Raw genomic sequence first — 14,271 nt, forward strand, 5'->3', positions numbered from 1 at the left:
CAAGTAGATAAATAGGTACCACTCCGGCGGGAAACGCTGGCTCCCTCGGCCTATAGAGCGAGATGAACGCCGCAACCCCAGAGTCATCCGCGACTGGACTGAACGGTCAGGGGTCCCTTTACCTTTACACAGTCTGAGGGAGCTCCCTGTCCCGGCTCCTGCCCCAAAACATGCAAGCAGAGTCTCTTTCTTACTTGGAAGTAAGAAATAGATTTGTATACAGGCTCAGCAGCCGCGGTTCAGGAGCAGGGCAAGCAGTTCAGAACTGGATTTAAGTGGCATAGATGTCCCAACAAGTTTCCAGGCCCTGCCCTCCAAGCTTCTAAAGACTAGAGGCTGGTGTAAGTTCTCACTTGGAAGGACTCGCTCAGCATGCAGAAATGTCAGAATTGCAAACACATGCTCTGTTGGGGTGGGTGGATCTGCTCCTATCCGCAAAGGCAGGCAAGTGGTTCTCAGCCAGGGCTACTCAGCCACTCCCAATCTTTGCAGAGGCTCTCTGATCTTCAGGAAGGTCAGGCTGAGGGTGGGAAGAACCAGAATCCCTCCTTCCCCTTGGGGAAGGAAGGAGAGATCCTGCTCCCCACTGGCTTTTTCCTTCTCCTACATCAGAGCCTACCAGGCAGGCGTTTACGCAAGAGCAATTCTCACGCAAAAGGCAAGGGGGCAGGGAAGTGGGATGAAGGCCACTCTTGCTCAGGTCACCCTACAAGCTTTGAAAGCAGTAAGTCATTTGTGCATCTGATTCGGTGCCAGGCCTAAAGCTACACTATTGCTGGGAGAAGAGGACAAAGGAACGTGGGGAGGGTCTCCCAGGCTTTCAGATCTCGGCGTTGTGATCTCGCTCCTAGCCTTGCAGGGAGAATTGTCCTCAGGGAGGGAGGGAGGGAGGGAGGGGTTGAAAAGCAAGCACACACAGTAGACCGGCTGCCTACTGGTGCGCATTCAGCTTGACACACCTGGCAAATTAAAAAGAAAATTAAGGGGATGCGTGGCCAGGCGGGGGGAAGACTTTGGCAAATGCACCTGCCATGGCACCGGGTGTATCTTGAGTATATGCAGTTTTGGTTTTAAGTGCTAGGCCCAAAATGTAACGCCCCTGCAAGTTGCGGGTCTACTTTAAATAAAAGCTCTTGTCCTGTCTCGCCACTTGTGCCTTGTAGCTTGAGCATTTGAGAAACTTGCAAATAAAGCTGTATTAATTCTCCAGTCTTGCTTCCTTCTCCATGATGACCAGGTTGCCCAGTCTGCTGTACACTGCAAGGTTTGCTTATCTTTAAATGCGGCTGTAACTGTAATGGACCCTGTGTTGCACCGATAGACCAAATATATAACTTAGAACAATGCTTCCCAAGTGTTTTTCCACGTACCACTCGAAAAACAGCTGATGGCAGACAATTGGTTTTTCTGCCTGTTATAGCAATCGTAACACACTGTGCTGGGTGCTGTATGAATTTGATTGCATTTCTGGTTTTATGTGTTAACGCATTACAATTGCATTCCATAGAATTCAAATTGTAATACAATATGCGAAGAATAAAAGATGCAATAAGATTACAAATAAAAACCAATATGAATATGTAACACAGACATGTCGTGGGCCATATGAACGAAGTTTTTTGCCTTAGAAAGTTTGCAAGACGAAAGTTGAAATCCAGAATCTATTCCAGGCTTCCTCAAACTCGGCCCTCCAGATGTTTTAAGACCACAGTCCCCATCATCCCTGACCACTGGTCCTGCTAGCTAGGGATCATGGGAGTTGTAGGCAAAAAAAACAAAACATCTGGAGGGCCGAGTTTGAGGAAGCCTGGTATTCTGAATGCAAGGACACAGCACCTAGAAATTGTGAAGTTACAAGAAAGAAACTGCGTGATTAGATTGGACTAGAAAACCTGCTGACGTGATGGAGGGAAGTCGTAGCTCGGCAGAGCGAGGATTTGCGTGCATTTGTATGTTACGATTTTAGTTTGATTAATTGGAAAATTTAATAAAAATATTATATATATAAAAAAGAAATTGTGAAGTTATAATAAAGAGAAGTTTTATTTTTCTCCTGCCTGCCCACAGTTTTATAACTCTTCCTTAGGATTGTCTTTTTTTCTGAACTCATAATGTGCCAAGTCTTTCTTCACATGTAGAGTACCATTATATTATTATTTTTTCCCCCAGTTGGCAGATGTGGCAAGTTACAGCCATGTGAACATACTCCTGTACCTCTCCCCGCCAGCTGTGGACCTGGAAACTTTCTGAAACTTCCCAGAAAACACAAATAACAAAGGATTCTCATCCTTGGCTGCAAAGCCCAGAGCCAACAAACACCAAACTTGCTTTTGAATGAATGGAAGAGCCAAGGATCACAGGACAACTCTTTGTCTTTCTTTTTCGTTATGCTTTTAATGAACACCCAGAAAACACATAAGGCATATGGTAACATTAGGCAGACTAGCATTTCATGCCTGAAATCTGTGTAAACAGCATTGGCACATTTGCGTGGTTGACCCGCGCGCACACACATACACACACACACGTGCGCAAGCAGAAAAGAGCGAGCTTCTTTCGAAACACCATACGAGAGACTTTTAAAAGAAGCGTCTTGAACCATAAGAAAACACACAAGCTGCTCATCACGAACCATCAAAAGAGGAACGAATGAGACGTCGTGCCACAGGCTGCAGTGAAAGGGACTGTGGCCAATGTGCCCTTGGCTGCTAACTGCCCTTCGCTCAGCAGAGGCGCCTCAGGCCTTAAGGGTATCTGGCAACATTAGTGGCGGCTCCACAGGTGATTTGAGCTGCATCAGGCACACCTGCCGGACCGTAAACGCCTGGAGGCTCCTCACTTGTCACTCAAGACGGACGACACCACACAAAAAAAACACAAACATGCAAATAAAATGTCTTGACACAGGCAGGGCCTTCCTTGCATCTTCCTCCCCTCCCTCGGCCACCTCGACTCTAGTTTTCCCTTCCACCATCTCTCACGCAATGTTCCTTCTTAACGTTTCCGCGAGCCAAGCTCGACCCAGCCCAAAACTTGAGAACGTTTTTTTTGGGGGGGGGGAAGAGCGGCGCAGATTGGCAACTCCTCAAATTCTGAAGGATGTTTATGCCAAGTCTGGTGTGTCCTGCCAATCTGCCTGAGGATCAATGTTCTTTATCGTAGAGTTGGGGAAAATCGGGTGCTTTTAACCCACTCCCAGCTCCCCCCACCACCAAGAGAGTTACAGACAACACTCAATAGGAACGTGCATTAGGCACGTTCATTAGGCAACTCTGATTTTGATATTTTGCAAGGAGGCCCAACATCGTGAGGATTTTCTGGATAAAATCCGTGCTCAGTTGAGTTTTACCTCAGGCATCAACGCAGGTGCTAACTTTGGCACGTGATTGTTATTATTATTTTTAAATCACACTGAGGCAACTTTGCCTCTCAGATCTATGATGTGTGAATGGTTCCTTACATGGAAACTGGTGCTGTCCACGCCACACCAAAATGCGGCGAGCTGTATCTCACATGGGATCCAGTAGCTTAGAAAGGCAGTGATTCAGTGAAACTCCTAGTCTCATTGCATTCAGTAATAGCTTGGGTGTGGTGTTGTGCTTAAAGTCCATTGAGCGGGAGGGGAGAGAGGGTTAAAAGGCACACTTGCAGTTGAATTGTTCAGACTTTTGGCCCTCCATTATAGCCCACCCATATCCTAAACAGCAGCGTTCACCTGCCTCGTTTCAGCTCAAAACGCCAGTTCATCTTTTCTTGAAACAGTGCAACAAAAATCCGTACAGAAAGAGCGTCCTTACTGTGACAAGTTTTGCCCTTTGGAGTCAAGAAAACTCAGGTGACATTTCCCCACCCCCACCCCCACTTTGGTCCTTGAAGTTAAGTACATGCAGTTTTAACAAATTATTATTTTTTAAGAGGGCCAAGGGCCTTTATTTAATACCTGCGGCCCGTTAAAAAAAAAAAAAAACAGTTGTCTTAAAACACACACTCAACACTCATACTCTCACACAATTAAGTCACAAAATAAGGGGGCGTTAACTATAAAATTCAAGATTACAGTGTTAATCAGCAAGGCAACAAAGAGCAAAGTTACAGTGCTTTAAGATTGGGTGTCTCCTGTATCTTTAAAAAAAAACAAAAAACTTTAAGTACTGGGCACTAAGACAAGTCTGTGTTAAATGTCTAGCACAAAGGGGGAGATATTTTACTGTTCAGGAGGAGTGATACAGGACTGTCAGGTGTGTTGGGGGCAAAAAAACAGAAAAAACCAGGAAGGGAATAGGACCATCACTACTTGTTGCTACAAGTTAATGTCTTCTGGTTTTTCTAAGCGTTTTTGCACATGGGTCTAATGCCTTTTCACCTCTCTCTTCCCAAGAGCAGTGGGGTAACCTTTAAAAAAAAAAAAAAAAGCTACCGAGCCAAATTCATGCTCCTTGTGGCTTCCTAAAGCACATTAATATTCAGAATTGGTGCTATGGAAGATTTAAGGCGGCAACCCTACATATATTTTACCTGGGAGGAAGTCTAACTGAGCACAGTAGGTCTTACTTTTGAGCAGGCGTGTGTAAAGACTGCACAGCAGAAAGACTTCCTCAGCGCATCTCTGAAAATGTCCCAATGGTTCCCGGCGTTTGGGATCTCGGGAGAGCTCAGCTCAAGTTCTCAGAGAGCACCACGGGTTCGTGCGCTTGCGCAGAGGCACACTGAAATGTGCAAGCCCCGTCGCTGCTTGTGTAAAATACGAGCCATCTTCTAAACAACTCAAGATTTTGGCAAAAGGCTTCTGGGGTTAGATAGACCTTACTCAATGTCTGAACAAGGCACTGGTGACGGGTGGGGTGGAGTAGCAATGCAGCATAGAAGTTCTTCTTACCAAGGCAAGGCTGGTCCCTTGCAGTATTAAACAGGATGAGGTTACAAGAGTTTTGGAATGCCATCAGGAATAAGGCACCAGGCAGCAGCAAGGAGGAAGGCAAGATAGAAAGGAGGAGATATATATTTAAAAAAAACACGGATTAGCGATTTTTTGCACCATTTCCCCTCTCTCTGTGGGAGATGGAAGCTCCATGTGTTTGGGGAGTGTTTTCTTTTTTTTTCACTTAGCACACGGCAGAGTTGGGAGTCCCGCCTGCAAATGTTCCAATCCTAAGCAAACTTACCTTGGAGTAAGTCCCGCTGAACTCAGCGGGGCTTACTGCTGGGTGAACACAAAAGTGACCTGGACTTACAGGAGAAGAAAGGACTATGTTGGGAGGTTCGCAGCCTCAGCAAGTCACCAGGCTCTGTTTGTTCTTCAGTATAGCTGCTCTCCACTAAAAAAAAAGCCCATATTGGCCTGGGCTGCATCTGACTGATCTGTGAGATGGTGGCTAGCCAGCCGGCCTTGCCTTACGAACGTACGTTAAGCCGGCTTGTGCCAAGTCAGAATATGGGGCGCAGGTGGCCAGGAGTTCACAGCTGGGAGTCTTTCCCGACATCTTTCAACAACAGCCGGCAAGGACTGAACCTGCGACCGCCTGCAGGCAGATCTGACATTTGCAATACCCTTCGCTCAGCATGGCATGGTAGGACGAAGGATGCTTGACCCATGCTAAATGGCCTGAAATCCAAGTTGCTTGAGAAGATGGGACACCCACCCACCCCCCCCAAAAAAAGTTCCAGCACTTTACGTGGAGGGAAGGACAATACATCCTGGGACAAGGAAAGAGGCACAGCAAGGAAAAAGAAAATAGTTCCTCTTTGCAGCTTTTGCTTAGAATAATCCTCCTGGTTTTTGGTTGTTAAGATCAAGTTACCTTCCGTGCCGATGGCGTAAGAAACCTCCTTGCCTAGCTCCCTCGCAGAAATTGCTAATGGACCTGTTTGTTGCGTGTGTGTGTAGCTGAAGAGAATGCCTTGAAAAAGTCTAAACAAAATAAAAAATTTCTTTCCAGTAGCACCTTAGAGACCAACTAAGTTTGTTCTTGGTATGAGCTTTCGTGTGCATGCACACTTCTTCATGCACACTTCTTCTTCAGGTGTGCATGCACACGAAAGCTCATACCAAGAACAAACTTAAGTTGGTCTCTAAGGTGCTACTGGAAAGAAATTTTTATTTTGTTTTGACTATGGCAGACCAACACGGCTACCCACCTGTAACTTGAAAAAGTCTGTTTTTGGTCACTTTTCTCTATCCCTTCCTACCTATTATTATTATTACTACCGTAAGATGAGGAGGAAACACTCCTGCAGGCAATTCCTGGCACCTAAGGGCCTGCGAGACTACAGTCCTGAAATGAATCATGGGGGCACCAAGGGTTTGCCTTGAACCAAAACACAGCCCACGGTTGCCTTCCACTCTCACTACGGGGCTGGGAAGAGGGGGAAAGGGAAACGGAGACAAATGTCCAGGTTTCACTGCTGCGATTCCCTGTGCTGTTTATCGGTTCTTCACGTCAGGCCAAGGCAGAACGCTACCCTCGGAGGTTTGTTGCCTTTGCCAGGTACAAACATCAAGGAAGGGGACTGGGGAAGCGAGTTGGATCCCTTTGGTTTGACCTAGGGCAGCTTCCTGGAAGGTGGGCCAGAGCTTACCCCAAGGCAGATGCAGCAATGCTTGGAGGGAAAACTCAGAACTGGCGCAATTTTTAACTGACTCCATGTGGTCGAGCTACAGAGCGATGTTCTGTGGCCCGAGGATGTAAAAAGGTCGAGAGGTTTGCTGAAATGGAAGAGAGGGGGGAAAGGAGGTTTGGAGGTTTCGAAGAAGAGATTAGAGCCCACCGAAGTGGCAGATGAACCTGGATATAAGCACAACAGAGCCGCCTACACAGCTTAAGGCAGCACAGTGACTCATTTTCCACACAGACCACTAACCAAAAGTGACAGGACCGGAAGCAGAAACTCTCTGCTCGTTGCAGACAACTGCTAAATTTCACTGTCTGTCCTCCCACAGCCTGACAGGAAATGCAAACGTAAAGGGAATATTTAGCCAGCGTGTAATTCTGCTAGCTGTGTTCTGGAAGGCAACCGGCCTGTGCTACGCACCTGAAGGTGCTTTTGCTCTCAAAGAAAAACGACGGCCAAGAGTTGCAGCGGGGGAAGGGTTTCAATGTCCCTCCCTCCAGCCAGATTGCGTATAGATTGTTTTCCCCATTCAAACATCCAACCACCAAGTCATGTGCCATTTACATGACCGGGGCAGCTGATTCTGCAAGCAATAGCACAATTTTTTTGAGATTGCCGACAAGCCAGCTGATTGCAGACTAGTCAGCTGTTTGGCACCGTTGTGTATGTGTCTACACAACCCAACTAAAGTGGAGAAAAACCCCCAAGGTGTCTCTCAAAAGAAACCCAGGTGCTTTCTGTTGCCTCCTTCATATAATCATTGCAGGGCAGGTTTTTATTTATTTAAAAAAATGGTTTAGATATGCTAAGATATGGACAGGATCAAGGGCGTATCTGCATCAAGGCAACGCAGAGGCACAATTCTCTCCCTCTCCTCCATTCTTCTTGTCACAGCAGAGCTGGAAAAGTTGGATGTGTCCTGCTTATTAAATGTGCCCATCGGAAGCGGCAGGTTTGAAGCTCCGTTTCCATGGAGACTTTCGATGGCTGCCGTAATAATAATGCGAGTTTTACGTGCTCTAAAGTCATTAGTCACCAGAGGCAGGGGAGGGACTGGGTGGGAAGAGAAGGCGGCTCAGGAGGTGAATTCGGCGTGGATTTTGTGGAGTTGTGGGTAGGTTACAAATAAAGGTAAAAGAAGGATCCAGAAATCAAGAGGAAATTTCAGTGGATGTGTACTTGACTCAGGCACCTGCACGCTCACATTGTGCCTTGTTATTCCTTTAATGAAGTGTTAATGCTACAAGAGCAGAGATGCAGGATCAATACCTTCTATTTATTTACTTTTGAAAGGAGGCCGGCCAAAGCTTTAGAGATGGTGCAAACTTTTGCGCGAAGCGTTTTGTGAAACCCAGAAGCTTGCATCGCCTCTAGAGGCCACCAACCGACGACAACACGTGTGTCTTTTCGGTCCTTACACCACTTATTCCATGAACAGCAGTGAGAGATCTATATGCCCATTCCTACTTCCTTCCATCAAAGGGTCAGACATGGGGAGTGGGGGGGGGGGACAGGGTTTTGCAAAAATAAAAAATAAAATAAAAAATAACACAACCCAAAAATACAACAACATGAGGACCTGAGGTCAGACAATCCACCCACGCCTTTTCACTTTAGTTCTCTGCTTCTTTGCTTTCGTCCTTCGGCGCTGCTTCGGGAATCAGCACAACTTTCCCAACGTTTTTCTTCTCTTGCATCTGCTTCATGGCATCTACCACCTGCAGGGGGGAGAAGGATGAGGGGCTTCATTTTATTCCTTAAGGGTCTGTCAGCTGGCACTAGTCGCAAACCCCCACCCCCCAGAAAAAATACAACACATCAATCTTCTTAGGCGGCAAAGACAATTGTGGGAATCTCTCGGAACTGGTCCCCTTGGAATCGGGTCAAAAATCCATCTGCAATATTGCCAGATACCCAAATGGAGATTGGCGCTCCCCAGAAACAGAAGTACCCTGCCACTGATTTTCACCCTTGGATTGAAGAACGCTTCATGCATTTGGGCAGTCCTTGAATGCTATTCAGACAGCTGCGGCTTTTGCAACATCCACTGCCAACAAACTCAGCCAGTTCGCAATTCAATGTGTGAGCGTTTCCTTTTTACCGTAGCAGTAAAGGTAAAGGGACCCCTGACAATTAGGTCCAGTCGCGGACAACTCTGGGGTTGCGGCGCCCATCTCGCTTTATTGGCCGAGAGAGCCGGCATTCAGCTTCCGGGTCATGTGGCCAGCATGACTAAGCCGCTTCTGGCGAACCAGAGCAGCGCACAGAAACGCCGTTTACCATCCCACTGGAGTGGTACCTATTTATGTACTTGCACTTTGACGTGCTTTCAAACTGCTAGGTTAGCAGAGTTACTGCTAATAAAAAGGTAAAGGACCCCTGGACAGTTAAGCCCAGTCAAAGGCGACTATGGGGTTGCAGCTCTCATTTCGCTTTCAGGCCGAGGGAGCCGGCGTTTGTCCACAGACAGCTTTCCGGGTCATGTGGCCAGCAGGACTAAACCGCTTCTGGCGCAACTGGACACCGTGGCGGAAACCAGAGCGCATGGAAATGCCGTTTACCTTCCCACCGCAGCAGCACCTATTTATCTACTTGCACTGGTGTGCTTTCGAACTGCTAGGTTGTCAGGAGCTGGGACAGAGCAACGGGAGCTCACCCCGTCGTGGGGATTCGAACCACCGACCTTCCAATCGGCAAGTCCAAGATGCTCAGTGGTTTAGACCACGGCGCCACCCGCGTACCTTACCAACTGCTAATGAACCATCCTAACAGTAGAAAGTAATGTTGCATTCAGGAGCTATCAAATCCCTCTCCGTCCCCCTAGATTCTTCTGATTCTGCAATTCCTTAACCCTTTTTAGAAACAGATTTCAAGGAACAGGAGCTTTTTACAGCTCAGATGCAGCAAAGGAGCACTTTTTTTTCCTTTCCACCCCACACGTTTTCAGCTTAAATAAAAGTGGCAGGAATCCACTTGTTACTGTGTGCAGGAGGCAACGGAAGGAGATAATCTCAGGAGAATCCCCCCCTTGCCTCCTTTCTGGGTCACCTGCCTCTCTTCTTCCCCCACCCCCAATAAGAGGTGACTGCAGCAACAGCTCCAAAACATTGCTCACTTCCCAAGCCACTTTTCAGTGTCAGGTCTTGGAACATGTAAGGCAACAAGGGCAGGAGATTTCTAAACAAGGGTTCAGCGCCCGGGGGCCTCTTTTAAAAAGCTCAGCCCTGCGCAAGAGGCAAATGCCACGAATGGGAAGAGTGGTTGTCACAGAGAGTCAGGCGGTTGGGTCTATCCAGCTCAGTGCTGCCTAAATCTGAACTAGGGTTTCTCTTGCCGTCCTGCCTGGAGAGGCAAAGTATTGAACTGGGGACCTTTTGTGGAAGGAAAAAAAAACACACAATGCACTTACTCACTAACGCCCACCACTAGATTTGCTGGGGTTGGGTTTGTCCCCTGTTCTTTCTCTCTCTTAATAAGCAGCAAATACACATGTGACCCAATGACTCAACTATTTCTTCACTCGCTCCCCACAGCACCCCGCCACATGACTAAACGCAAAGTCAGGCAGTGAAAGGCTTTGTGTGAAATCACCCTGCTCTCCACACTAGGGCTGAGCGATAACTGGTTATCAGTATCACAACATATCACCAGCCGGACATCACGATATATCGATATATGGCGGTATCTGATATAAGGAAGGAGCTATACAGAGGCGAACAGGGGACAATGTCCTGATGACTACTAGTACTTAGGGGTCTAAAATGGTTAAATGACACCATTATCAACCGAGACACACTCAGTTTCATCCGTAGGCAAGCCAAACTGCATCCCAACAGGACTTTTGGTTTTGGAATTGGCTACCAAATGGTGGTATTCAGGGGAATCCAAAGTACGGTGATGAGTCATAGTGAATACAAATAATCTGGGACTGCCAGCAGGACTGCTAGGACGCAGAAGCGGCAGCAGCAGAATCAACAACAGCAGGGGAGGGACAGAAGCAGTGGCAGCCTGGCAGCAGGGGCACAATAATCAGCAGCCTGCAAAGCATTGCCACGGCAGTGGGTGGCAGTGGCAGAAGTGGCAGCTGCCTGCAAGGCCTTGCCATGGCAGTGGCAATAGTGGTGGCCTGTGAGGCCTTGCAGTGGTGGTGGCAGTAGTGGTGGTCTGCAAGGCCTTGCCATGGCGGTAGCAGTAGTGGCGGCCTGTGAGGCCTTGCAGTGGCGGCAGGAGACAGCGGCAGAAGCTGAGGCCTCGCTGAAGCAGGCTGCCACAGCTTCTGCCACCGCCTCCCACTACCGCCAGGAGGACTTGCAGGCCGCTGCCACTTCTGCTGCCAAATCCTGTCACCACTGCAAGGCCTCTCAGGCCAGTGGCGTTACTGCTGCCACTTTCCGTCGCCACCGCAAGCCCTTGCAGTCTGCTGCCGCCACTTCCCGCCACTGCTGCGAGTCCTTGCAGGCCGCCGCCACTACTGCCGCCACTATCACCGCCGCAAGGCCTCACAGGCTGTCATTGTGTGTGCCGCTGCCGCAAGGCCTTGCAGTCTGCCACCGCTACTGCCGCCATCTCCCATCAATGCCGTGAAGCCTTGCAGGCCACCACCTGTGTCTGCCTGGAGCTAACTTCTCATCCGCTCTCTCCATGCCTCTCCTGGTTCTAGGAGACCAGGGGTGGGGGGGAGCTGGTTGCAAACAGCAGACTCTTCCCAGTCTGCTTCATCTCTGCCTCTTGGCCCCCCTCCTCTCCTGCTTCAGCCTCTACTTCTGACTCTGAACTGCACTCTGCCACAGACTCTCCCAGCTCACTAAACCCTGTTGCCTTTTCAGCTTCCGACACCTCCTCCTCCCAGTCAGCTCCCTCTTCTTCCTCTGTTCCACCACCCATCCCTGGGCTCAGAGTCTTCTTCCCCAGCTGGTTCCTCCCACCGCTCCCCTGCATTCAGCCAGTCCGTAACGCGTAAGATACAATTCCCATAATTCCTGGAGGGAACCAGTGTGCGTTTAAATGCTGTATGGCGTGGACGGGACCCTAGTCTACGCCACCTCCTGAAGAACGCTAAAATGCTCCCCTCCCCCTTGACTTTCACATCACCCTGCTATTTCAACTCTTTCCTCACAGGGCTCGGTTTCCAGCTTCCTCACCACTGTGGTCACCCTCCCCTGGAAACACAACACTGTTTAGCAACGTCTTTTTGTTATATGTGGCACACCCAGATCCACAACGCAACCTGAACAGAGCAGAACCATTGTTCCCTGCGTGATCTGGAGACCGTGCTCCTGTTAACGCAGCCTAAGGTCGTGTTAGCCTTTTTAGCTGCTGCATCTCGCTGCTGGCTCCTGTTCAGCTTGTGCTCATACCTACATTGGCTTTGGACCCATTCCAGTCCGGCTTCCGCCCTGGTTATGGGACCGAGACAGCTTTGGTGGCGCTAATGGATGATCTCCGTAGACAGCTGGATCGAGGCGGATCGGGCCTGCTGATCCTTTTAGATTTATCAGCAGCCTTTGATATGGTCGACCACGATCTTTTGGACCACCGTCTTGCCGATGTGGGGATTCAGGGCTCAGTCCGACAATGGCTGCGCTCCTTTATCTCAGGTCGGGGACAGAGAGTGGTGCTAGGGAGGGAGTTGTCGCCGCGACACTCCTTGGTGTGTGGAGCTAGGTTGGCCTCAACTAGGGCCAGGGCCTTCTCAGTACTGGCCCCGACTTGGTGGAACAGTCTGGCACAAGAGATCAGGGCCCTGCGGGATTTGGCATCTTTCCGCAGGGCCTGCAAGACGGAGCTGTTCCACCTGGCCTTTGGGTTGGTTTCAGTTTAACCCTGATGTTTCGTTCTTTTGGGGTGGGCTACTTAAAAATGAGGCTGAAGTTTAGATTTAGTTTTAAATTGTATTTTAATCTGCATTTTAATGAACTGTTTTATGTTTTTGTTGTGATTTTATTGGTGTTAGCCGCCCTGAGCCCGGTTTGGCGGGGAAGAGCGGGGTATAAATAAAAATGTATTATTATTATTATTATTATTATTATTATTATTATTATTATTATTATTAAAGCCTCTTTGCATGTGTACAAGCCAGGTCCCACCCAGCCACCCCCAATCCTATAGGGCTACCTTTGATTTCCTGCACCTAAATGGAGGGCCTCCCCTTTATCTCCAGTTAATGGCAATGAAAGCCCTGAAATCACACCTAAAAACCGATCGCATTAAGCACGAGACGAGCCCGTTGCGCTGCCGCCCACACTCACCTGATCAAAGGGCCAGACGGAGTCCACCTTGGGCTTGATTTTGCCTTGGTTGTAGAGCGCAACCAGCTTGTTCACCACACTGCTCAAGAGCTCCACCTCCTCGTCTAGGTAACCCAGGTGGTAGCCGCAGACAGACTTGTTGAGATGCATGAGCTGCAAGGCATTGATGCTGAACTGGTTCCACCAGGTCTTTGCCATGGCCATCAGGTTCTTCCTCTGCCCTGTTAGCAAGTTGGCGACACCTGCCACGCGGAAAGACCTGTCATTTAGCAACTGCCTGGCTGCTGCTGCACATAGGCCAGGATGCCTTGTTTCATATATATGTAAATCTTAATCAAATTTTCTGTTTTGCAATTTAGAATACTCATTTAAATAGCCTTAAAATATCAATGACTTCCCTTCTTCTCTCTCTCCATGGTTCATTTTGCAAATCTTAAATCCCGGCATATTTTACATAAACTATACCATTCAGTATTCCATTATTACACCCATCGAAACTTACATACACTGTTGAATTTATCTTAATGCCGCCAACATTTTCAAGTGCACACAATTCCCCCCCCCATATATTCAATAAACATTTTCCAATCTTCTCTAAACGTTATGTTCCCCTTGTTCTCTTATTCTGTATGTTAGGTCTGGAAGCTGCCATTCTTCTTTAATTGGGACTTCGCTCGTTTTCCATTTTGGGGCTAACAAAACAGGATGTCTTGGAAGGTTAACTCTATTCACCTACATAGGCAACCTCAGTCAAGTCTAGCTCAGCAATTACCCTGGTAGCCTCTCCCAGGCCATGACTTTAAGAACAGCAGAAGCAGCTGGGAAGGGAGAAGAGGAGATTGGGGATTTTTTTTTTTTTAATATAAAAAAACCACACACAATTTTATAAGTTGTGCGTCTTTGTTTCTCGATTTGTTCCTTTTATGTGGTTTTGCATTATTGCAGTATTTTATGCATTGTGGCTTGCAGTTATCTTCATGGGTCATCGTTTAGTAATTACCACTGTAATTGTTCCGAGTGCTTAATTGTTATTTGCAGGTGTTTCGAGAGTTAATTTCGTTGTGTGCCATTACACAAGAGTTGCTTAGGGGCAACTGACAAAGCAGCTCTGCGTGTGCTCAAAGCCGCTGTCTCACAGTGGATCAGTCTCTTAGGCAGAGGCTGAAAATTTAAATCTGTGCTTGGAAGAGCATGGGAATGTAAATCCTTTGCATACCGGTATATTCTTCTTTAGCTATATGGCCTGCTAGTAAAGGCTTTGGAATATTTTAACAAGTGCTTGGACATTGCCTTAATTTCAAGAAAAGCGTCACTATTGCACGATTTGGCTTCCTAGGTGCAATTTAGCTACTCTGCCCGAAGTGGAGGCAGATGATTTCTGCAGCACCCAGGTTCCCAGCCCCATAGGGCTTAA

General features: G+C 48.0%; 1 protein-coding gene across 1 annotated transcript in view; it reads right to left on the bottom strand.

Annotated features, from left to right (window-relative positions):
- Positions 1–8,130: 8,130 nt before the first annotated feature.
- VAT1 (vesicle amine transport 1) overlaps positions 8,131–14,271 on the bottom strand; it is a 36,819-nt gene continuing 30,678 nt past the window's right edge. Inside the window, 2 exon segments of the mRNA XM_033169892.1 lie at positions 8,131–8,327; positions 12,858–13,099. Coding sequence (XP_033025783.1) covers positions 8,223–8,327; positions 12,858–13,099 — 347 coding nt within the window. The 3' untranslated portion in view covers positions 8,131–8,222.

Source organism: Lacerta agilis, chromosome 14 (genome assembly GCF_009819535.1).
Source record: "Lacerta agilis isolate rLacAgi1 chromosome 14, rLacAgi1.pri, whole genome shotgun sequence".
In the NCBI taxonomy this organism is placed as follows: domain Eukaryota; kingdom Metazoa; phylum Chordata; class Lepidosauria; order Squamata; family Lacertidae; genus Lacerta; species Lacerta agilis.